The sequence below is a fragment of the Drosophila virilis genome, chromosome 2, assembly GCF_030788295.1.
Source record: "Drosophila virilis strain 15010-1051.87 chromosome 2, Dvir_AGI_RSII-ME, whole genome shotgun sequence".
In the NCBI taxonomy this organism is placed as follows: Eukaryota; Metazoa; Arthropoda; class Insecta; order Diptera; family Drosophilidae; genus Drosophila; species Drosophila virilis.
Genome location: NC_091544.1, coordinates 27305056 through 27325684, shown reverse-complemented (window position 1 = coordinate 27325684; position 20629 = coordinate 27305056). Strand labels below are relative to the sequence as shown.

The 20629-nt window shown below is 45.0% G+C and overlaps 5 protein-coding genes across 7 annotated transcripts; all 5 read left to right on the top strand.

Annotated features, from left to right (window-relative positions):
* Positions 1 to 240: 240 nt before the first annotated feature.
* Tpi (triose phosphate isomerase) lies at positions 241 to 1910 on the top strand. 2 transcript variants are annotated; one of them, XM_002056122.4, is made up of 3 exons: positions 241 to 520; positions 702 to 1277; positions 1344 to 1910. In XM_002056122.4, the coding sequence occupies exons 1-3, from the start codon at positions 254 to 256 to the stop codon at positions 1548 to 1550; spliced, it is 1050 nt and encodes a 349-aa protein (XP_002056158.2). In that variant the 5' UTR covers positions 241 to 253; the 3' UTR covers positions 1551 to 1910. The 2 variants fall into 2 exon arrangements, with proteins under 2 accessions (XP_002056158.2, XP_015025882.2); XM_015170396.3 differs by having other exon boundaries at positions 276 to 548.
* Positions 1911 to 2577: 667 nt separating this feature from the next.
* Positions 2578 to 4296, top strand: LOC26530496 (uncharacterized). 2 transcript variants are annotated; one of them, XM_015170761.3, is made up of 2 exons: positions 2578 to 3197; positions 3514 to 4296. In XM_015170761.3, exons 1-2 carry the CDS (start codon positions 2776 to 2778, stop codon positions 3752 to 3754), a joined length of 663 nt encoding a protein of 220 aa, XP_015026247.1. In that variant the 5' UTR covers positions 2578 to 2775; the 3' UTR covers positions 3755 to 4296. The 2 variants fall into 2 exon arrangements, with proteins under 2 accessions (XP_015026247.1, XP_015026246.1); XM_015170760.3 differs by having other exon boundaries at positions 3511 to 4296.
* Positions 4297 to 4744: 448 nt separating this feature from the next.
* Positions 4745 to 8314, top strand: LOC6633175 (uncharacterized). Its single transcript, XM_002056121.4, has 3 exons — positions 4745 to 5372; positions 5756 to 6979; positions 7040 to 8314. The coding sequence occupies exons 1-3, from the start codon at positions 4951 to 4953 to the stop codon at positions 8100 to 8102; spliced, it is 2709 nt and encodes a 902-aa protein (XP_002056157.2). The 5' UTR covers positions 4745 to 4950; the 3' UTR covers positions 8103 to 8314.
* A 3680-nt stretch (positions 8315 to 11994) lies between these two features.
* Ppi1 (Protein phosphatase 1c interacting protein 1) lies at positions 11995 to 15540 on the top strand. The gene is made up of 4 exons (XM_002056120.4): positions 11995 to 12662; positions 13003 to 13165; positions 13250 to 13433; positions 13488 to 15540. Exons 1-4 carry the CDS (start codon positions 12143 to 12145, stop codon positions 15438 to 15440), a joined length of 2820 nt encoding a protein of 939 aa, XP_002056156.3. The 5' UTR covers positions 11995 to 12142; the 3' UTR covers positions 15441 to 15540.
* A 1156-nt stretch (positions 15541 to 16696) lies between these two features.
* LOC6633173 (uncharacterized) lies at positions 16697 to 20348 on the top strand. Its single transcript, XM_070207631.1, has 6 exons — positions 16697 to 17271; positions 17365 to 17533; positions 17593 to 17775; positions 19033 to 19357; positions 19570 to 19804; positions 19864 to 20348. Exons 1-6 carry the CDS (start codon positions 16761 to 16763, stop codon positions 20202 to 20204), a joined length of 1764 nt encoding a protein of 587 aa, XP_070063732.1. The 5' UTR covers positions 16697 to 16760; the 3' UTR covers positions 20205 to 20348.
* Positions 20349 to 20629: the final 281 nt, after the last annotated feature.

Below are 20629 nucleotides of genomic sequence, written 5' to 3'. Positions count from 1 at the left end.
GAAAATAAAATATTATTTTGCCGTTTTTTAATAAATTTCAAGATGCTTTAAAAGCTCGCATATATTACCTGTAACAGCTGATGCATTCCGATAAGAAAATGCCGGCAAAAAGCTTTGCGTCGGTGTGTGTCTCAGCTAGGTAGTCTTCTACTTATATAAGAGGTGCCCAGAGCAAGCGTAGCACAAAACGTTCTCCAAATGTTAACACAACAACAAAACCTAGCATTAGATTCTAAAATTTACTGTATACACCATGATATTAATAAATAAAAAGGTTTTTGCCGGATTATGCAAACAGCAGCGCCGCCAGCGAATATATAACAAGGAAATATACCATTACGGCTCGGTAAGCGATACATTAGCTCAGAAACAAACCATCATGGACATGAACCAGAGCGCAACAGACCTAACGCTTGACGCACTAAAGAGCGTTGTCTCGCAAGCTCTTTTGGGCAAATTCACAGCTGTTTTTCCTAAGCTTTTCAAGTGCCAATGGAAGACGTATGAAGGTCAGAAGAAGGTTAGTACATCGTTTCATTACGTTCGAGGTGGGTGTGTTTAGGCCAAGTAAAACCAAAATTAAAGCAAATAAATCATTTTTTACGGCGATTTATCAATCAAAATTTTGCATTTAGTTAACAAAATTATCAATTTGTAGCAGCTAAATTAATGTTTGGTTTTTTCCACACTCCGGCGTGCAGCTTTACGCGAATTTCAGTGCAGACTCCGTTAAGAACATGGCAAACCGTAGATTTTGTGTGGGTGGCAACTGGAAGATGAACGGCGACCAGAAGTCCATTGCCGAGATCTGTAAGGTTCTCAGCGATGCCGCCCTGGATGCCAATACGGAGGTGGTCATCGGCTGCCCGGCCATTTATCTGATGTACGCCCGCAATCTGCTGCCCTGCAACATTGGTGTCGCCGGCCAGAATGCCTACAAGGTCGCCAAGGGCGCCTTCACCGGTGAGATTTCACCAGCCATGTTGAAGGACATTGGCGCCGAATGGGTTATCTTGGGCCACTCAGAGCGTCGTGCCATCTTCAAGGAGACGGACGAGCTGATTGCCGAGAAGGCGGAGCACGCCCTTGCCGAGGGCCTTAAGATAATTGCCTGCATTGGCGAGACACTGGAGGAGCGCGAGGCGGGCAAAACCAACGATGTGGTTGCACGCCAGATGTGCGCCTATGCCAAAAAGATCAGAGACTGGACCAACGTGGTGGTGGCCTACGAGCCAGTCTGGGCCATTGGCACCGGCAAGACAGCCACGCCCGAACAGGTGAGTACCAAATGCTACCCACTTCCCGTCAAGAATTAAGAGCTCATTTCATCTATCATTCAACAGGCCCAAGAGGTGCACGCCTATCTCAGGAAGTGGCTGGAGGAAAACGTCTCCAAGGAGGTGTCTGCCAGTCTGCGCATACAGTACGGCGGCTCTGTGACGGGTGCCAATGCCAAGGAGCTGGCCAAGAAGCCCGACATTGATGGTTTCCTCGTAGGCGGCGCATCCCTGAAGCCAGAGTTTGTAGACATCATCAACGCCCGCAAGTAAATGCGGCCTGGACCGCACTTGCAGCAGCTCGCAAACTGCCCCCACAAAAACAAAAGTCGTAAAAAAAAAACAACAAAAAACCAAACTTATTCGATTAATTATGCATTACGCATAACTTCAAAGAACTGTTGTCAATCGCTTCGAGAAACCTGATGGCGCTGGATGATTATAATCGAATGTAATTCAAAATTCCTTGTTCTCAAAAGTCGATGTTTCCTTTTAAACGCTAACAATTCATAATTTATTCACACCTTGGCATAGATCACACACATTTCGAGTATCTATCTTAGGATTATTTGAATTACACTCATATTTTTAAATTTGGACGCTAAGACCTCAAAATAAATGTTAAAAAAATAATACGATTACTTATCACTCTGCATACATATATGAGCACCAGCATTAGATTAGCTTTAGACTTTGTTTGCTTTCTCTTGAACTTTGATAAAGACATTCGGTTTGTTCATACTCTTGCGAAGGGCATTATTACTTTGTCACTAAATACGTATATGCTATACCGAAATATTAAAAAAGGGTAATTTAGCCGTGACTTGCGAAAGGAAGTGTGTCAGACTTCATAAAGTATATACAGTCAAATATCTTAACGGACGCTTCTATTAGACGGATTTTCCTGATTCAGGCCAAATCCATTCTCCAATCAACTACATATATTACGTCCATCGCCGTGAAGACCTTCAAATTTTAAACGTAGGCCCTCCCGTTCAACAGCCCATTTTCAGGCATTCGATAGAAATCGAGTAAACATTTTTGTTTTTTTTTTTGGTATATCTCTTAGGTATTTTCAGAGCTACGTATATTGTCCAACTTTTCAATCTGATTAGAATTGAGCGAAACTTTTGTTTATTAATATTTTTTTAAAACTTATTTTGCCCTTTGCCCATTAAATAGGTAAATATATATTGGCAGTTGAAGGTGCAGGGTATATTAGTCGTGTGTACCCTCAAATGTGTTTTATTAAACTTAGTAAGCTCTCCAGAACAGAGGCAGTTGTTTAGTATCCAGTTATTGTTATCATTCAGTTCGTTTAATTTCTATTTAGCAACAGATCAATTTCAAATTTAACATGAATGAAAATGTTCTAAATATTTTACCAAATTATAAACAAACATTGCCAAATTGCATACATATTGCCGATTAGCCGAAAACCTAATCAAAAACCAAAACCAATTGACGAAACTCATATTAAGGCATATAATTGATAATAATGGTACCACTTAAGCTATCTTACTCGTTCGATGTTATTCTGCTAAAATCAAGTCGACGCCCACTCGAAGGGGAGGAGAACCCATTCACCTACAGCGTCCGCCTATTAGGGGAATTTGTCGAACTGCCTGAGAATCGTCTGTTTGCCCAATGCTTTCCCTTAAAGGCGCTGGGCAAGTTCGTCGCCAGTCCCTGCGAACTAATTGGTGCACTGACCACCGAGGGCATCCGCGTGAACGTGTACGAGCATGGCCAGATATTCGGCTGTGGCAATTGCAAGCCATCGACGCAAATGCTGCGCCAGCTAGCGCATTCCACATTCCCGGTGAATGAGGTTCTGAGTGTCGACTTGCAGAAAGACAAAACGCACATAGCTCAATTAGAACTTAATATTAAGTTCAGCTCTGCTGATCCGGATCTAGAGTAAGTAGCTGCTGCCAAAAAGAGTATAATGTTGTTCTGCCAAGTAGAAGGAGGCATCTCCGACCCCATAAAAATATATATTTCAGAACTCAAAAATACCATATGCAGAAGGAAAATGTGGTATTTTTTTGCTGGGTATCTTTCTTAAATTCTCCATTTTTAAAGCTAAGTTCTTCTTGCGCTTTATTATTAACATGCATCAAAATTATTATTAGAGCATCAAAAATAAAGTCGACGCGGGGTTCAGGGTATCTCTTTGATGGGTTCTCCCGACTAAAGTACTCTTATTCTTTTATATGGGATTCTCTTTTAGCAGCCAAATGTTGCCCGTTGGGTGTTACGATTTCTGCCGTCCGTTGGACAAGTCCATAAATCCGCGTGACTTCATCTTCACACTGGGACGCTCAGAAAAATGCCCGGCGACTTCCTGCATCATCGATGAGCGTTTTATGACGCATGTCGGCGCACCCTTTAGCTGCATTCATAAAAAGAGCCAGCCGACTGGCAGGGAATGTGGTTGTGCCAGAGGTCGATCAGATCAAAGGACGCGATTGTAAGCTGCTAGAGAAGCTCCTTATCCATCTGAAGAATGACAAGCTGTGTGTACCTAGCTCGTGTGAGCACGAGCTTTCCAGGCGTTACAAGTGTCGGAATGGGATGAGGAACACAAGCAGCAAATATGTGTCCGTGACAACTGGAATATGAACGGCGGCCAGAACTCTATAGATAGTCATCGACTTATTGCTGAGAAGGGGGCGCCTCAAGCCAGAGGGAGCCCCGCCAAAACAAATAAAAAAAAAGAACTTGATCGATAAAGAGATCAATGGCATTACGAATAACTTTAAAAGAACTGTTGTTGATGACTTCGAGAAACGCAAAAGAAACCTGATGGCTCGGGATGATTGTAATCGAATGTAATTCTAAATTTCTTGTTCTCAAAAGACGCTGTTTCGGTTTAACCGTTAACAAGCTATACTTTACTCACATCTTGGCATTGATTATTGATCGAGTATTTATCATAGGATTTTTGGAATTACACTCATTATATTTTTAATTTTGGACGCTAAGACCTCGAAATAAATTCTTAAAACAACGATTACTTAACACCTTGCCAACATATAGATACACTAGCGGGTATTACCCGGCCTTGCCCGTGGAATTTTTGTAGATATTAACTTTCCACTAAATAAACGCCCACTTCGATTTTAAAATATGTTGAATATGCATCGTGTATGTGTGGTAAGAATCTCGCGGCCGAATAAAAAACATACTTTTATAGACCCGCATTTTCGACTCAATAGCGGCCAAGTTTGCGAAGGCGTGTCAAATAAGTTCAGATAATGAATTTTGAAAATTAGGTTGAAACTGATGATAGGCCAAATTTCCATAGTCGCGGGTGAAAAGATTGAAAGCACACTACATTAAAGATAAATGCAGTTTATTTAATATCCAAAAAAAGGAAGCTTTTTGTTTTTCTTAAACCCAGCAAGCTCTCTAAAATACAGACAGTTGTATCATATCAAGTTAATTTTATTATTCATTCCATTTTATTTATTTAACAACATCGGTTTTTCTAAACAAAAATTTTACATGAATGAAAATTTTCTAAATATTTTACCAAATTGTAAACACAAATTGCGAGATTGCCAAATTGCGGACAAATTGTCAATTAGCCGAACACCAATCAAAAACGAAAACCAATTGAAGCATTATTTTGAATGCATATGCATATATGCACATATAGTTGATAATTATGGAACCACTAAAGCAGTCCTATTCGTTCGATATTATTTTGCTGAATTCTAGTCGACGCCCACGCGAAGGGGAGGAGAACCCATTCACCTACAGCGTTCGACTGTTTAACGAATTTGTTGACCTGCCACAGAACCGACTGTTTATCCAATGCTTTCCCTTAAAGGCGCTGGGCGAGTTCGTGGCCAGTCCCTGTGAGCTAGTTGGTTCACTGACCACCAAGGGCATCTGCGTGACCATGTGCGAGGGTGAGCAGATGTACGGCTGTGGCAACTGCAGGCTTTCGCCTCCAGTGCTGCGCCAGCTGGCGGATCCCACATTCTCGGTGAATGAGGTTATCAGCGTCGAGTTGCAGAAGAACAAGAAGCGCGTAGCTACCGTAGACATTAACATCAAGTTCAGCTCTACCGATCCGGATCTGGAGTAAGTAGTAACAGAAAATAAATGTGCATGAATTGCACTGAGATTTAGGCTGAATCCACTTAATCTTGCCCGTCTGTTTGTCTGTATGGCATGACAGAACATGTTTTTCATTTTCTGTTATATTCCCCATTTCAGTTGTAAAGATCAAATCGGTTTCTAGAATTGGTCTTCTAAACATAAAACGGAAGCTATAACAGCTAAAGCCCAATTTCTCAATTTTTAAAGACAGGCTGCGCTTTAGCATGAAGACACGTTCGAATTCCTTTTTGTTACCAAAATATAGCTAGAATGTTCGTAAAGGCATCTCGATGCTATACGGTGTCTCCTAGACGGATACATCCGACTAGAGCTCTCTTACAGATTTAAATGGTGTTGTCTTTTAGCACCAGATTGCTCCCCTTTGGTTGTTACGATGTCTGCCGGCCGCTGGATAAGTCTGTCAATCCGCGGGACGTCATCTTCACGCTGGGTCGCTCCGGCAGATGCGCGGCGACTTCTTGCATCACCGACGAGCGTCTTATGACGCATGCCGGCGCACCCTTTAGCTGCATGCACAAGAAGAGCCAGCCAGCTGGCGAGGAATGTGGTTGTGTTGTGCGTGGCGTAAAGCCACCGCCCGAGCTCGATCCGACCAAGGACCGCGAGCGTAAGCTACTGAAAAAGCTGCTGATCGATTTGGATATTGATAAGGTGCGTGTGCCCACGCCGCCGTCTGGTCACGATCGTTCCAGGCGCTGCAAATGTCCGAAATATCCCTCTAGCAGCGACAGCGGCACATTTAACTCCAGTGATGGCTGGCTCTCGGAATGGGATGACCAACAGAAGCAACCGCCATCCATATTTGAATCGGCCTTCACACCTGAGCAGCTGAAAACGCTGGAGGTAGCACGGAAACACACGCTGGGGGTCTGTCCAGTCATCAAGCAACCGGAATTGATGACCACCAAGTATACGCCCCCGCTGCTCTGCCCCGTGTGCCATGCAAATATCACCTGGTTGCCTAAGGTGGCCGCCTGCCCGTATTGCGGCTACAAACGCTTTGAGATGGACAAGCCCAGCGAGGAGCCGTTCGATGAGTCGGCCACCGCAGCGGAGGTCCTGCGCAATCATATGCTCAGAGCTCGGCTGGGCAGCGAGGAGAACAGTCAGCGGAAGCATAACAGCTACGACAGCATACCAAAGAGCTCCAAGGACTGCACCTGCAGGTCGAGTCGCGTCTGCACGCGTTGCCGCATCCAGGAGTTGTGCGATCAGATGCTCAGCAAAAGCAGCACCACAAAGGTCAAGTCGCAGCCGCAGTCCCAATCGCAGGAGCAGGTCCGGACGCTAAAGAAGACGGCTTCAACGCCGTCGCAGCGGCGCAATCAGCTGGTTAAAATCTTTACAGACATGCATGATGCTTACAGCGACAAAAAGACCCCCAAGCAGTTGACTGAGAAACTGTTAAAGGATTGCGAAGCAATCGCAAGCAAGGCCAAAAAAAAGGGTCGTCGCCGCCAATCAACTGCTATGAGATGTGCACTCAAGGATCTCAAGACAACATATTCGCTCAAGAAAAGGAAACCGAAATGTGTTAAAAAAGCCAAGCGTCGCACCAAATCTAAGCGGTGAGTCAGTTGAACCATTCAATCTACACTCATCCGACCTTATCAATCCTCGCCAACTAGCTATACGTTCCTAGTACGTAAGGACAACTCGCGGCAGCCCTCCACGCACCATACCTGCTCACGCGGCAGTGGCCGGGTGCCCTGTCACATGGGGTGGATGTGGACCGAGAGCGAGCTGGCACGTCATAGATGCTGGAAACCTGGCGCCATCAAAAAGTCCATACGCCAGCTAATGGCCTATTTTCTGCGAGACTATCCAGCGGACAAGATTGGCAATTCACGGTTTCATTATCGCCGTCGCCGCCAGAGCCCCGACCAGCCCGTTGAAGAGGAACCCCTGATTCAGCATCCGACACTGCACATAACCAAGAAATACGACGAATACACCATCACACTGCGTCCGCTTAAGGATGCCAAGAGTCTGGCCGTGGACGCCAATCCGTATGCGAACATGAAGCCGGTTGTCTTTCGCATCATCAAGGATCCGATTGCCACGGGCATGCGCAACATAAAGATCAGTCTCAAAGAAAAGGGTTATCCCGTGTGCAGCTGCCATCAGCCGGTAGCCAGTTGTTTCTGTCGCAGTCACGTTGACCAAAAGATCGTCGCACAGGAAGTTAAGCTGCTGAGTGAGGATCGCGGTTGGCGGGACGTTAGCGACATCTTCGTCTACTCGGATCTCAGCGAGAGCGACAGTGATAATGAGTTGGAGTTTGGAGTCACACCCCCGGCGGGTGTTGTTAAGCCGGAACGCCGCCGAAAGCCCGATCGGGTTAACTGCGAGACCCAGTACAATGAAAATGACTGGGCTATGCCCACCCAGTATCCACATCCGGCCAGCGCCCTAGTGCAGTACGGTGGATGTGTGATCGGTGAACGGAAAGCCAGATTCCCCTGGATCATGGGAAAGGGCTTTGTCCATCGGGAGCCAAAGCCACCGAAGATGATCAACAAACCCAAAACGGAGAAGAAGACCAAGGGCAGACTGAAAGGTGGTTACGATGGCGGCACATTCGGGGGTGGGTACGATCCACATCAAGGCAAACGTGTCTGGCACAAATCGAACAAATTGGAATCTGGTACATTCTATAATTATAACCCTGGACCAACGCAAACGCGTTGAGCAACTGAACCTAATTGAAATTTTAAGTAATGCTCGAAAAATTTTTAAAATCTGGCTCGTATACTGCTTGAGCTTAGATGACAGAAGTAATGTAAATAAATAGTGGTTCCGCACGAAATGTGTGCAGCTCATGTAACTAAGTTAATGGAGTCTTTTATACATATATACACACTGGCATCACTTATGTAAAATATATTAAGGAATAAACAAAAAATAGAAGTAACAATTTTTTCTACATTTTTCTTACAGCGCGATGTTCTTAGTCTGCATTTTTCATACAATAACATCCACATGCACATACATACATACATACATACATACATACATACAAACATATAAACATACATATATACATACATATATACATCTCTTGTTCGCCATATCCTTGAATACTGCTCTTGCATCTGGTCTCCACAGTATATCAACAGCCAGGATCGTATTGAATCTGTTCAGAAGCAATTTCTGCTTTTTGCCTTACGAGGTTTAAATTGGGACCCTAATCTTCGGTTGCCGTCCTACTCCAGCAGACTGCTTCTTCTCAACCTTCCGTCGTTAACCAACCGTAGGACAATTCTCGGTGTTGTCCTTCTACATAAGTTGATTATTGGCGACATAGATTCTCCTTTTCTGCTAGGGCGTCTTCAATTCTTTGTTCCGGCTAGACCAACCAGAAATTATCGCCCCTTATTACTAAGTATCTACGTGCACAACAGATTACGCTATGCACAATTCTTTTCGCGTGCTATTAAAAATTATAATAGTTTGCATCACGTTTTCTCTACCGAACTGTCTCTACCCCTAATAAAATCTCTGCTTTCAGGATACCTTCGGGAAGTCGCTGACCATTCCCAGCTATGAGCAGGGGCATAGCTTGCCGGACAGGCTGAAAAATTTTCCCCCACTAGGCTTTTAGCATATAATTCTATTGAACAATCTTTTGAATACTGAGGAAGACACGCGTTTTGTCGACCATTAATAAATAAAATAAATAAATAGATCCGCGCGGAGATATGATGTTCCAAAACGACATAGCTCCACGCGGAGATATGACGCTACAAAACAACATAGCTCCGCGCGGAGATATGACGTTCCAAAACGACATAACTCCCTGCGGAGATATGACGTTCCAAAACGACATAACTCCGCGCGGATATATGACGCTCCAAAACGACATAGCTCCGCGTGGAGATATGACGTTCCAAAACGACATAACTCCCCGCGGAGATGTGACGTTCCAAAACGACATAGCTCCGCGCGGAGATATGACGTTCCAAAACGACATAGCTCCGCGCGGAGATATGACGTTACAAAACGACATAGCGCCGCGCGAAGATATGACGTTCCAAAACGACATAACTCCGAGCGGAGATATGACGTTCCAAAACGACATAAATCCGCGCGGAGATATGACGTTCCAAAACGACATAACTCTGCGCGGAGATATGACGTTCCAAAACGACATAACTCCGAGCGGAGATATGACGTTCCAAAACTACATAACTCCGCGCGGAGATATGACGTTCCAAAACTACATTACTCCACGCGGAGATATGACGTTCCAAAACGACATAACTCCTCGCGGAGATATGACGCTACAAAACGACATTGCTCCGCGCGGAGATATGACTTTCCAAAACGACATAACTCCCCGCGGAGATATGACGCTCCAAAACGACATAGCTCCGCGCGGAGATATGACGTTCCAAAACGACACAACTCCCCGCGGAGATACGACGTTCCAAACCGACATAACTCCTCGCGAAGATATGACGTTCCAAAACGACATAGCTCCGCGTGGAGATATGACGTTCCAAAACGACATAACTCCCCGCGGAGATATGACGTTCCAAAACGACATAACTCCGCGCGGAGATATGACGTTCCAAAACGACATAACTCCGCGCGGAGATATGACGTTCCAAAACGACATAACTCCCCGCAAAGATATGACGTTCCAAAACGACATAACTCCGCGCGGAGATATGACGTTCCAAAACGACATACCTCCGCGCGGAGATATGACGTTCCAAAACTACATAACTGCGCGCTGAGATATGACGTTCCAAAACTACATAACTCCACGCCGAGATATGACGTTCCAAAACGACATAGCTCCACGCGGAGATATGACGCTACAAAACAACATAGCTCCGCGCGGAGATATGACGTTCCAAAACGACATAACTCCCCGCGGAGATATGACGTTCCAAAACGACATAGCTCCGCGCGGAGATATGACGTTCCAAAACGACATAGCGCCGCGCGAAGATATGACGTTCCAAAACGACATAGCTCCACGCGGAGATATGACGCTACAAAACAACATAGCTCCGCGCGGAGATATGACGTTCCAAAACGACATAACTCCCCGCGGAGATATGACGTTCCAAAACGACATACCTCCGCGCGGAGATATGACGTTCCAAAACGACATAACTCCTCGCGGAGATATGACGTTCCAAAACGACATAACTCTGCGCGGAGATATGACGTTCCAAAACGACATAACTCCGCGCGGATATATGACGTTCCAAAACTACATAACTCCGCGCGGAGATATGACGTTCCAAAACTACATAACTCCTCGCGGAGATATGACGCTACAAAACGACATTGCTCCGCGCGGAGATATGACTTTCCAAAACGACATAACTCCCCGCGGAGATATGACGCTCCAAAACGACATAGCTCCGCGCGGAGATATGACGTTCCAAAACGACATAGCGCCGCGCGAAGATATGACGTTCCAAAACGACATAGCTCCACGCGGAGATATGACGCTACAAAACAACATAGCTCCGCGCGGAGATATGACGTTCCAAAACGACATAACTCCCCGCGGAGATATGACGTTCCAAAACGACATACCTCCGCGCGGAGATATGACGTTCCAAAACGACATAACTCCTCGCGGAGATATGACGTTCCAAAACGACATAACTCTGCGCGGAGATATGACGTTCCAAAACGACATAACTCCGCGCGGATATATGACGTTCCAAAACTACATAACTCCGCGCGGAGATATGACGTTCCAAAACTACATAACTCCTCGCGGAGATATGACGCTACAAAACGACATTGCTCCGCGCGGAGATATGACTTTCCAAAACGACATAACTCCCCGCGGAGATATGACGCTCCAAAACGACATAGCTCCGCGCGGAGATATGACGTTCCAAAACGACACAACTCCCCGCGGAGATACGACGTTCCAAACCGACATAACTCTTCGCGAAGATATGACGCACCAAAACGACATAGCTCCGCCCGGAGATATGACGTTCCAAAACGACATACCTCCGCGCGGAGATATGACGTTCCAAAACGACATAACTCCTCGCGGAGATATGACGCTCCAAAACGACATAGCTCCGCGCGGAGATATGACGTTCCAAAACGACGCACACGCACACACATTCACACACACACCTCATAGGCCCTGATTATACAGATTCTGTATAACAGAACGTATATATATCAGATTCAATTTTATTATAAAAAAAAGGATTGAATGGTTTTTTTTTAAATTTAACACACATTGCCTTAACTTTGCTGAACCCTTACCGCCATACAGAGCTATGTGTCCAAGCTTTATAACAGCCTTCAAACTGAAATGCATTAACATTAAACATAAGCTTAAAGAATTCTTTAAGTTTCATATTTTCTATTTAGTAAGCAATTTAAGATAATATTTCTTAAATGAAGATAACCTGAAACCTACTAGCATTGGTTAATAAATAAACAAATAAATAAATAAGAAAACTCACGCAAAAAAAATTAATTTAAATTTAATTTATTTAATCAATCAAGAAATTAGTATCAAAGTGTGCGTTGATATTTATCTATTGCTTTGTTAAAGCATTTTGTTTGGCAGTATTGCTTATACTCTATTGAAATTTCAACGCGTAGGCTTCCAGGCTCGAGCGAATAAAAATTTATAGCATTGAAATTATTTTTGTGATTTTATCTTGAAATTAACCGTGCAGATAGCTAAATTATAAATTCAATAATTATTGTAGCTGAAGTTCAATTTCGATATGGCAAAGGCGCCGTGCTGTTGGGCATCCAATGAGATGGACAGGGACAAGGAGAACTACATACGCTGTTCGACAAGACAGAAGCCTAACGATAAGGATACCGACAGCAATAAAAAGGGTAAAAAGGACAAAGGTATGTGCTGCGGCCCAGCATTTCGACTGCAAATGGCCAAGGACGCTGAAAGAGATCTGAACCAGGAAATCGACGAACAGTGTGGCCCTTCGAAGGCCAAGGGCAAGAAAAAGCCCAAGCCCAAGAAGGAGTTTTTCCGCTGCTTCACAGCGAACATGATCTGCATGAAGCTGAACATGCCCGGACGGGACTTTGAGTGCCCCAATATGTTAAAGATAACTGCCAGCATATGCAAGGGTTGCAAGCCGGTCATGTGTGCCAATCGCATTAATGTTAACTGCATGCCCTGCGAGCCGAGTGCACGATTCTCAATGCTGGCCGAGTGTCTGGACAAGGAGCTATCAGAGGGCATCACTCTGGTCGTCTCCTACATGAAGAAAGAGATCGGTGAGCGGAAAATCGAAACGCACTTTTAGCATACACTTTTCCCATTCAAAATTGTCCCATATGAAGTATACTCTTCTAAGGTTGAACTGATTGTCCGTATAAACATGACGATCTCGGCTAGAAATAGGTTATCTATAAGAAATTTTTATATATATTGAAACACTTCAATAGCAGGAGCTTACACTCTTTAATTTCCTTATAATCGATAAAAATCGATTTCCAGCATATAATAAGACAAAAGACACTTAGGATCCGAAAATAATTAGAATAATTGAAAATGTTAGCCGGGTTACATCCTGTCAAGCACTTTTGACTAGAGCAATTTGTTTTGATCCCCCAGGTCGTGGATGCTATGTCATGCCGGACTCGGTCATACGCCGGATAACTGACACATTCCAGGAGGTCGTCCACACCGCCGAAGTGGAGCTGACATGCAAAGGCTGTACTGTGGGAATGTGCACGGTACGCCTTTCGATGACCATGCGTTGTCAGAACATCGATGAGTAAGTAAGCTCCACGGCTGGAGCCTGGGGCCGATAGCGCCTGAATTTCAATAGAGTAATGGTCACGGACATGGACCTTTGCAGCGACAGCGACGACGATGGCGGAGACGACTGTTGTGGCGATATGTTTGGGGACACCTCTCAAAGCTTTCCCACCTCCTCCGATCCGTGCCAGGGATTCTATGGCATTGACGAACAGTCCGGTGATGCGTCTCCCTTTTGTCGAACTTCCAGCAACAACAGGTTGAGATGTGAGGCCGGTGGCGAGGTGAGTAGCTGCATTCGCTCCTGGTCATAAGTTGACAGTTCCAAGCGGTTCCAGTTGAAGCCCCGACTGATCGATGTGGCAGGACCCTATAACATCTACTCCTGCGCTAAATCGGACGATGGCTGCTTAAAAATAGATGCATCCCCTGGACCTGGCGGCCAGTTCTCGTTTAGTGCGCGATCCCATTTGGGCGAGGGCAACACGAATCGAATGTGCCCACCGACATCGGCGCCGGAATTGAAACAGATGGGCATGAAAAGGGGACACGAGTGTCCCATGTGCCACGAGGATGTGTCCTGGCTGCCAAAGATTGCAGCCTGTCCACATTGCGGCTACAAGCCGCTGCCCCAGTTCGAGGAGAAGGATTACGATGAGACGGCGACAGCAAAGGACATACTCGACGACTTCTTTCAGCACATTGGCAGCGAATCAAAGAGTTTGGATTTGGGCTCTTCCAGCGGCTGTTCAAAGACCTGCAACAACCAAGCCTCGGATGTCAAGACCGAGGAAGCGTTCGAAACGATTGTCCATGATTATAAATCACTAAAGCAGAGCATCAAGAAATGCAAAAGTGCACAGCCATGTACCAGCTCATCCAAGCGATCGCAGAAAAAACAGCAAACCAATTTGGTCAGTATCTTCACGGAGATGAAGAAGTTGTTCGATGATGGCTGCGATGAAGCGGATAAAAATGCAAAAATTAAGGAAATCTGCGAAGACGCCTGCAAACTGGCCAAGGTCACAAAGAATCGTCGAATCAGTAATTCCAACTCGAAAATGTCAGAGCCCTGTGGCGCGCCCAAAGTGCGCAAGAGGCGCAAAATGGCGCACAAGTTGAACGTCAAGTCTAGAGTCTATGCACCCATGGAGCCACTCACTCATCCACGACAAGGCCATGTCCACTGTCACGATGACGAGCGCAAGGTGCCCGCCCACATGGGCTGGTTGTGGACGCACAATCCGTTGGCTCAGCGGCCCGGTTGGCGTCCCGGTGCGATACGCCGTTCCATTCGCGAGTTGATGGGCTACTTCCTGAAGGACTTTCCCGTGGATAGCATACCAATCTCAAAGTATATGTCGTATCACAAGCATAAGAAACTGGCACCACATGATAGGGAGCAGAAGCCAGAGGATCTGGTGCAGGTGCCGACGCTGCATATTGAAAAAAAGAACGACGAGTATCTTATTACGCTGCGTCCGCTGAAGGATCCGGATACGTTAAAGCGTGCCGCCAATCCCTATGCGAACATGAAGCCTGTGCAGTTCCGCATCGTCAAGAATCCGCTTCTGAAGCAGGTGAGGGAAATGAAGCGCTGCCTCAAGAACATGGGCTTCAGCAAGTGCAAGTGCCACAGGCCCGTGATGCAGTGCTTCTGCCGTAGCTTCATTGACAAGAAGCAGCTAGTCGATGAGGTACAGCGCCAGTGCCACATGCGCAACATGCCCCACTGTGAGAACGAGCTGGTCCTCTCAGACACCACCGACAGCGAGGCGGAATTTGATTTTGGTGTAACGCCGCCAGCGGGCCTTATGCATCCGGAACGTCTGAAGACGGTCGATGTGACCAATACGGAGACGCAGTATAATGAAAATGACTGGGCCATGCCCACCATGTATCCACATCCGCCCAATCCCAATGTGCAGTACGGTGGCTGCGTTGTTGGCGAGCGTAAGGGTAAATTTTCTTGGATCTTTGGCAAGGGCTACGTGCATCGGACGCCAAAGCCTCCAAAGATGCGCAATCTGCCCAAGAAAAAACCAAAGAAGAGACTTCCCGGTTCGCCCAAGCCCCGCGAAAAAGGCGGTTACAATAGCGACGTACAGCCAAAGTATTTCCCAGAAAGTGCGAGCAACGAGAATCAGCCATATGGGGATCGCCTGCAGCGCCTGAACCGAGCTGCCCATCCACCGACAGCCATGCAGTTCCAGCAGCTCCAATCGCGAGTTTCTCTCGACTCACGAAAGGTGCGATTTGCCAATTGTAAAAGCGAAAGGTTCACTACGTAGTCCATCGAAATTAATTTATTTTTCAATCTTTTTACTTTTTAATTCAGAAAATATTCTATTTCGTATTTCACACAATAAATATCGCACTTTTTTACCCGAATGAAGTGTCATTTTTCTTGAAATTGCAAACATATTTCTGCATAGGAAGGAATAGCTTCGCGATATGAAAGCTGGCTAGAGTAATATAGTACAAATGCTTGTTGTCGTACATTGATGGTGGAAATTTTAGCTTCGGGCAGACGGTATTTCCGTGTTCAGCACAACTAAACATGTTAATTTGCACTTACACACAAATGCATAAACATGCGGTTCTGTGATTTCCATTTACAGAAAGGCGGAAGACGGGCTTTTATTTGCATATATCGCTGAAAGATCAATAGAAAGTCAGATATATTATTTTCCCAATATGTTGAGTGATAGCGATAGAATTTAATTTTTGTTTATTTGGTATTATAGAAGAACATAGTGAGTGGCCAGGGCCAAGTCGTATCTTTAAATTTCAAACATCAGTTTTTCACCCATTTTCCGCTTGCCAAAAAATATTTAAAAATCTCCTACTTCTTTGGGCACTGCATAGTGGATTTCAAGAACTATGAAAGTTGACCTTGCCAAAGCACCAAAAACCACACACGAAGTAACAACCCTATGTTGCTCAACTGTCATCGGTTGCATAAAATGTTGATTTATTGAAAATTACTGTTTACCTAACCTTTGGGTGGCTGTGATATAACAGTAAAATGTGCGGCAACAGATAAGTGCGTACACTTTGTGGCGCACACAAATTGCAAGCACTTGTCGTGCCACATGCCACACACATGCACACCCTCACAGCATAACGTTTTTCCAAGTAATAAATTAATAATTTTCGTTTGTCGCTCGTCGCGCTCTGTTGATGCCACCAACTGTTGCCGCTGAGCTGGCGGGTTTTGGCATGTTTTCTTAACCTTAAGCCGGCAGCTAAGCGAACGCAATCACTTGGCCTCTTGAAAAATTTGCATGTCAAAAACCGGCTAAGCTAATATGAGCCAACACTTCCCAAGACCCCCCACGCTCATTGAACCCCTTTCAGCTGCACCCTGCTGTAGAGCAGCAAAACTCCACTTAATTTTTACGCTTTAGTTTTAATGAATTTGTCGCACGGTATCTTGATGGCAGACGCAAGAGGCATGAAATTCACATGGCACTTACATGACATTACATACCGCATGACAATGGCACTGCAATTGGCAGGCGCTACAAAGAGCTAACCGGCTGCCAGCGCGGCGCTCAGTGGCAAGCGAAACTTGCAGCAAGCAGCACGTGCCCCAAGGCCTATCCAGAATGCGCCACAGTGTGGCCCTATGTCTGGTCCTGTTAAGCGTTTATTTGCAGCTGGCCCATGAGCACAGCGTTGCGGGCAGTTCCGCTGCCAACTACAACGACTACTACTACAACAATGCGAGCGTAAGGCAGCTGCGTTTCCACGATTTCGAGCCGCGACTCAAGGAGGACGACGAGGAGAGGGGCGAACGTGAAGCACGTGGCTTTCATTTCAGCGCCAGCGGCGAGGATGTCAGCGTAGAAATGGAGTTCATAGTGCCCTTTGTCAAAGTGCCCGCCAAGCGCAGCATGCAGCTTGCCCGCGATGCTGTCCAGGGTCTGCTCAATCTGCGCACCGGAGCCCTGCTCAACACGGCGGTCATTGTGGCCGCCGGCGCCATTATAGCCGGAATTGTGCGTCTGGTGCTGGCGCCGCTGGTCTTTACATCCATTAACAATGCCCAGGGCTATGGCTACAGTGGCAAGCAGTACGAGGAGCAGCCAACGGGCAGCAATACCATCAGCCGTGGCAGTGAGTAGCCTCCAGCTGATGACCATGTTCATCAGTTCTAATCCCACTCTTCGTATATCTCCATCTCTCTGCCTATGTCACTTCTTCTGCCAGTGCGTAGTCTGACCCAGGTGCTGGAATCGCAGCTGGACGAGCACAGCATCGATGTCTCTAGCTGTGCACAGCGCGCCATTTGCCACTACTTGCAACACAATGCGGCAAGGTCGCAGCGCCTCAACCTGAGCCCATCAAGTGCCGCCACGCTCATCAATGTACTGGCGAAGTGAGTAGCCTTTAGGTTCATGTCTTCTTCATGTCAGCTAATAGTTATCTGTAACACAGCTCACGCTGGCTGGACACCTATTTGAATGGCACCGCCGTATTTAGCGCCATTGATGTGGCACGCAGCAGCCGCAACTGTGGCCAAATTTATAGCAGCTGCAGCTGGCCGCAGCTTTCGGACAGCATATTGCAAAAATCTTGGCCAAATATGTTGCACTTTGTAAATGGATATCTATTTCCTTAGTTATCTAGTTATTAATTATTTATTTATTGTCTTACTGAATCAAAAAAAAAAAAGAAAACATTGCATATTCATTTCAAGCACACTTCGATTATTCACAAAACATTCTGGTTTTTTATTTTAAAATAAAATCCCATCAATTCATCGAGCTATGCTAAAAAAACCTTGCCTCAAAATCCATATTTATCGATATGTGGGAAATATGAGCAAAAATCGAACGATTTATAAGCTCATTCTATATATGGTATGTATATATTTTTGAATCTGATCGGACATTAAACAAAAAAGTAATAGTTGTTACTTTAATTTTTTTATAATAAAATAAATAATAGATCTATTTTTAATACGTACCAGTTTTTAAGTGGTCTCCGCCAAAACCAAAGCCACTGTCCCTTCTGTAGGTGTTCTAGTCGCCGTCCTCCATCATTGAAGCCGCCGTCTCCTCAACTGTTCAAACAGCCATCTCCTCCAATATTAAAGCCGATGCCGCCGCAAGTTTTATGCTCAAAATTATTGATAAAATTTTTCCCGTAATATATTGATTGCAAAGAAGCAAAAGTTAAATACAACGTTTATATAAGTTGCGTGAATTAAAAAAAAAAAAAAAAAACGTTTGTTGATTTTCTTTTACATGGAATGATGGATTTTGTAAAACCATATCAAATAGATTTTCACAAAAAAAAAATTGAATTACAACATCAATTTCAAGTATGAATTAAATTCCAAGCCTTATCAAACACATTATGATGCCAATTTCAAACTGTTTAGTTCAGATTGATAATATGCGGTAAGTGAATCTTTAAATTATAGGTAAAGCTTTCGTAGAGATAAAATATCAAAGCTAGTTCCAATTGACTGTTTAGGAATGATATTCACTTTTGAAAACTTTGTATGCCAAGTTTAATGGTCGTAAAGAATAAATGCGGCTGCGATCAAGCAAGCTTCTAAACAACTTTTGTATTTAATTTGAAGAGAGTAATTTTTTGAATTACTCTCTTGGCGGAAATGCTGTATCAACTAAAAGTTGTGGGAATTTACGGCAGCCGAGCTTTAGGTTTAATGTAGTGCAAAACTTCCTCAATTGGTTCCTCAAAACAAAACGCTTTCGCACCTCAGCCCTGTTGGGGCTTATGTCACGGCTGCGCAACAGCCAACAGGCTGCAGCAGAAATTGAAGCAGCGGCGCAGTGCAAATTATCACAGCCAAGAGGCAACGAAGCGGCGAGCGGCAAATTTACTGGCGGCACGTAACTAACCAAGTCGCCAAGACACAACCGAAACGGAGTTTAAATCTGTGGCAGCTACACAACGCAGCAGACCTCTAGGCGGAAGTATGCAGCTCTTATATCTGACTATGGTTAGTCTTATCCTCGCCGGTGGCGTGGGCAGCAAGGAGGAGTCCAAGCAGTCCCAGCAGGAGAACGCTGGCTCCACAAGTGCAGCAGAGCACAAGCAGCAGAAGAACAATCAGGGAATACGTCTGATATCCTTTGACGCCGTTGACAAGGACATCGCCTTGGGTCTAAACTATCTGATGCCATTTGTGGAGGTGCCCGTTCAACGCAAACGAAACGCGCCACCTAAGGTAAAGTATCTCTTCGTAACTGCCTAGTTCCACTCGCAGAAAGAACTAAAAGTTATGCAATAAATTTGTAAAACTAAAATCAAAAACACCAAGTCAAATATTAATTGTCCAAAAGTCCACTGACACGGCTTAAAAGTTAATTTGCACATAGTACAGGAATTTTACACCAATCAATCGAGTGTTTTTTCCCAGCTTTGAGTCCTTTTTTGCAGCCCCTGGTTATTGTGAACTCCGCCGCTATCGTCAGCTGCAGCTTGGTGGCCGCGGGCGGCATTCTCGTGGGCCATTTGATACGCAGCCTGGGCCTGGAGACCATTGTGCCGGATGTCAAGTCTGAGGACTCTGCCAAGCACACAGCGCGTAGCCTGGTCGATGAGGAGCAGAGTTTCTTACAGCTGTTCGATAACTTTAAGCTGATTTATCGAAATGCCAGCGGCGATCGTGTGGGTAAGTTTGACAGCTGCATCCCAATCCAAGCGATTCCGTTGATTCCAACTGCCCTCCAGAGACTGCACTGCCCAGTCTTATGAGCACCATCGAGCGCACCTTTTTGGACAACGACGTTAATCTGCCCGTTTGCCTGCTCAAGTCAATTTGTGCGCTGACCCACAAGACGGGCGAGAAAGTGCGCAAAGGTCTAGCCTCGGACTTGGAGCTGATGTTCGATGGCGCCACCAGCTGGACCTGGCTGCTCTCCTGGCTGGAGCAGTCGCCGGTGCGCGAGGCCATCCAAGCGGGCCGCATAGCTTCCCCACATTACTGCCACATAAAATATCCACGCTGCAAGTGGACAGCGCCCGAGGAGCAACTGCTCGACCTTCTCCACAATAATGTGCAATTCAAATGAGATTAGGTAAGACTAAGTACATTATTGAGATGTTAAGAATCTAAGTAAAGATAACAATTATGTGATCAAATGTATGAGTATATGCAAATGTTAAAAAACAAATTGTGAAAGCAGCCCAGCTTTTAAATTAAAGTAAAATTGATTAAGTTACCTACTATTTTTTGGATGTTACTACATGTGCTGCCAATAAAAAAAATTATTAAGAAATAAGCATTCAAAGGCATTCAAATGGATTTACTTTCGTAAGTAACTGAAAATAATATTTGAAAAAATAAGGACAAATCTGCGGTTTTTTAAATTAAATATTTAAATATGAAGTCAACAGATTATTCTGGTTTAAATTATTCTTCCACATAGATATTTGGAGAATATTTAAATTGATTTACTGATAAATAAAATAAAAATTAAAATATTTACTTTCAAGT

Bases quoted from the DNA above. Each gene is read 5' to 3' on its own strand.
- Ppi1 (XM_002056120.4), top strand. From the start codon at position 12,143: ATGGCAAAGGCGCCGTGCTGTTGGGCATCCAATGAGATGGACAGGGAC. The intron at 12,663-13,002 runs GTGAGCGGAAAA...TTGATCCCCCAG, and splicing joins CTACATGAAGAAAGAGATCG to GTCGTGGATGCTATGTCATG. The intron at 13,166-13,249 runs GTAAGTAAGCTC...GGACCTTTGCAG, and splicing joins CGTTGTCAGAACATCGATGA to CGACAGCGACGACGATGGCG.
- LOC26530496 (XM_015170760.3), top strand. From the start codon at position 2,776: ATGGTACCACTTAAGCTATCTTACTCGTTCGATGTTATTCTGCTAAAA. The intron at 3,198-3,510 runs GTAAGTAGCTGC...ATTCTCTTTTAG, and splicing joins TCTGCTGATCCGGATCTAGA to CAGCCAAATGTTGCCCGTTG.
- Tpi (XM_002056122.4), top strand. From the start codon at position 254: ATGATATTAATAAATAAAAAGGTTTTTGCCGGATTATGCAAACAGCAG. The intron at 521-701 runs GTTAGTACATCG...TCCGGCGTGCAG, and splicing joins CGTATGAAGGTCAGAAGAAG to CTTTACGCGAATTTCAGTGC. The intron at 1,278-1,343 runs GTGAGTACCAAA...ATCATTCAACAG, and splicing joins AGACAGCCACGCCCGAACAG to GCCCAAGAGGTGCACGCCTA.
- LOC6633175 (XM_002056121.4), top strand. From the start codon at position 4,951: ATGGAACCACTAAAGCAGTCCTATTCGTTCGATATTATTTTGCTGAAT. The intron at 5,373-5,755 runs GTAAGTAGTAAC...GTTGTCTTTTAG, and splicing joins TCTACCGATCCGGATCTGGA to CACCAGATTGCTCCCCTTTG. The intron at 6,980-7,039 runs GTGAGTCAGTTG...CTCGCCAACTAG, and splicing joins CGTCGCACCAAATCTAAGCG to CTATACGTTCCTAGTACGTA.
- LOC6633173 (XM_070207631.1), top strand. From the start codon at position 16,761: ATGCGCCACAGTGTGGCCCTATGTCTGGTCCTGTTAAGCGTTTATTTG. The intron at 17,272-17,364 runs GTGAGTAGCCTC...TTCTTCTGCCAG, and splicing joins CAATACCATCAGCCGTGGCA to TGCGTAGTCTGACCCAGGTG. The intron at 17,534-17,592 runs GTGAGTAGCCTT...TCTGTAACACAG, and splicing joins CTCATCAATGTACTGGCGAA to CTCACGCTGGCTGGACACCT.